The sequence below is a fragment of the Eubalaena glacialis genome, chromosome 10 (assembly GCF_028564815.1).
Source record: "Eubalaena glacialis isolate mEubGla1 chromosome 10, mEubGla1.1.hap2.+ XY, whole genome shotgun sequence".
In the NCBI taxonomy this organism is placed as follows: domain Eukaryota; kingdom Metazoa; phylum Chordata; class Mammalia; order Artiodactyla; family Balaenidae; genus Eubalaena; species Eubalaena glacialis.
In genome coordinates, this window is record NC_083725.1 from 68,053,841 (window position 1) to 68,055,843 (window position 2,003).

Here is a 2,003-nt window from a genome sequence, read left to right on the forward strand (position 1 = left end):
ATTCCCTGGTTAGTAATTACGATAGGAAGACAGCATGTTGCTGTAAACCTTAGAGAAATCAGCCCTCCCTAGCAACGTGGTGACAAAGATGTCACTTTTTAAAAACTTAAAGCAAATGCCAAAAAAGAATGGAGCTCAGGGGCCTGGTTTAAGAGACCTGATATTCCCCAAAGGACCATATGGAAGAACCAGCAGAAGGTCTTCCATAACACTTAACAGAACTGAAATTAGGTAATGATGTGAGTCTTTGCTTAATGTCTTTCTCTACCACTAAAATTTCAGCTCCATGAAGTTAGAGACCTTCTTTGTTTTGTTCAACTTGTTAAATACCTGGCATATAACACATGGTTTTGTATATTGTGGGTACTTTTTCCATACTTAATTTAAAAAAGGAAAATGGATTTCTGGGAGAGGATGAAGGCAGAGCCCATCATCTCTCTTCTAGAGTTGGTTGTAACTAAATGTGGTTACATTATACAGTGATCACTATGTAACCTGCATTCTAGAATCACTGATGGTTCTGGTTTCCAGACGTTCCCACTGCCCACTTCCTGGGCATCCAGCTTAACCCATCATGGAGACTAGAGCCTGTAATGGATCAGAGGACTCATCGACCATCTTCTACCTTATGGGCATCCCTTCTCTGCCCAAATACCTCTTCCTTCCTATCTTCTTCATTGTTCTCCTCCTCTACCTGCTCATCCTGCTGGAAAATGCTCTGATCCTGGTGTCTGTGGTGGCAGAGCCCAGCCTGCACAAACCCATGTACTTCTTCCTGATCAACCTCTCAGCCCCGGACATACTTTTCACCACAACCACCATCCCCAGGATGCTGTCCCTATTCTTGCTTGGGGACCACAACCTCAGCTTCCCTGCCTGCTTCCTGCAGATGTACCTTTTCCACAGCTTCTCCTGCTCTGAAGCCTTCATCCTGGTGGTCATGGCCTATGACCGCTATGTGGCTATCTGCCGCCCACTGCACTACCCTGTCCTCATGACCCCACAGACCAATGCTGCACTGGTAGCCAGTGCCTGGCCCACTGCCCTCCTTCTGCCCATCCCAGCAGTGGTGCAGACCTTCCACACGGCTTTTGACAACACTGCTCACATCTACCACTGCTTCTGTGACCACTTGGTTGTGGTCCAGGCCTCCTGCTCTGACACCACACCCCAGACCTTCATGGGCTTCTGCATCACCATGGTGGTGTCCTTTCTTCCCCTTTTCCTGGTGCTTCTCTGCTATGCCTACATCCTGGCCTCAGTGCTTCGCATCAGCTCCCGAGAAGGATGCTCGAAAGCCTTCTCCACCTGCAGCTCCCACCTCCTGGTTGGCACCTACTACTCTTCCATTGCCATAGCCTACGTGGCCTACAGGGCTGACCTACTCTCGACTTCCACATCGTGAGCAACGTGGACATGCTACTCTCACACCTGTCCTCAGCCCTCTCATCTACACGCTGAGGAACAAGGATGTCAAAGCAGCAATCACCAAAACGGCATGTCCCCAGGACACAAAGAAAGCTGGGAAAACCTGATTCATAGGTGAACTTTATTTTCTCACCAGCACCAATAACAACAGAGGGAAAGTGGACAATTCAGATAGCCAAGTAGTTAGAACAATAATTCTCAAAATATAGTCCTAGGTATTCTTCCATCATAATAAAATAATGATTGGACTTCTCTGGTGGCGCAGTGGTTAAGAATCAGCCTGCTAATGCAGGGGACATGGGTTTGAGCCCTGGTCTGGGAAGATCCCACATGCTGTGGAGCAACTAAGCCCGTGCACCACAGCTACTGAGCCTGAGCTCTAGAGCCCGTGACCCACAACTACTGAGCCCACGCGCCTAGAGCCCGTGCTCTGCAACAAAGAGAAGCCACCACAATGAGAAGCCTGTGCACCGCAATGAAGTGTAGCCCCTGCTCGCTGCAACTAGAGAAAGCCCACGTGCAGCAATGAAGACCCAATGCAGCCAAAAATAAACAAATAAATAAATTAATTTATT

At 48.3% G+C, this 2,003-nt stretch overlaps 1 protein-coding gene across 1 annotated transcript; it reads left to right on the forward strand.

Annotated features, from left to right (window-relative positions):
- The first annotated feature begins 574 nt into the window (after positions 1-574).
- Positions 575-1,535, forward strand: LOC133099861 (olfactory receptor 2AT4-like). Its single transcript, XM_061203714.1, is given in 3 exon segments — positions 575-1,382; positions 1,385-1,411; positions 1,414-1,535. Coding segments are annotated over 3 exon segments (957 nt in total).
- Positions 1,536-2,003: the final 468 nt, after the last annotated feature.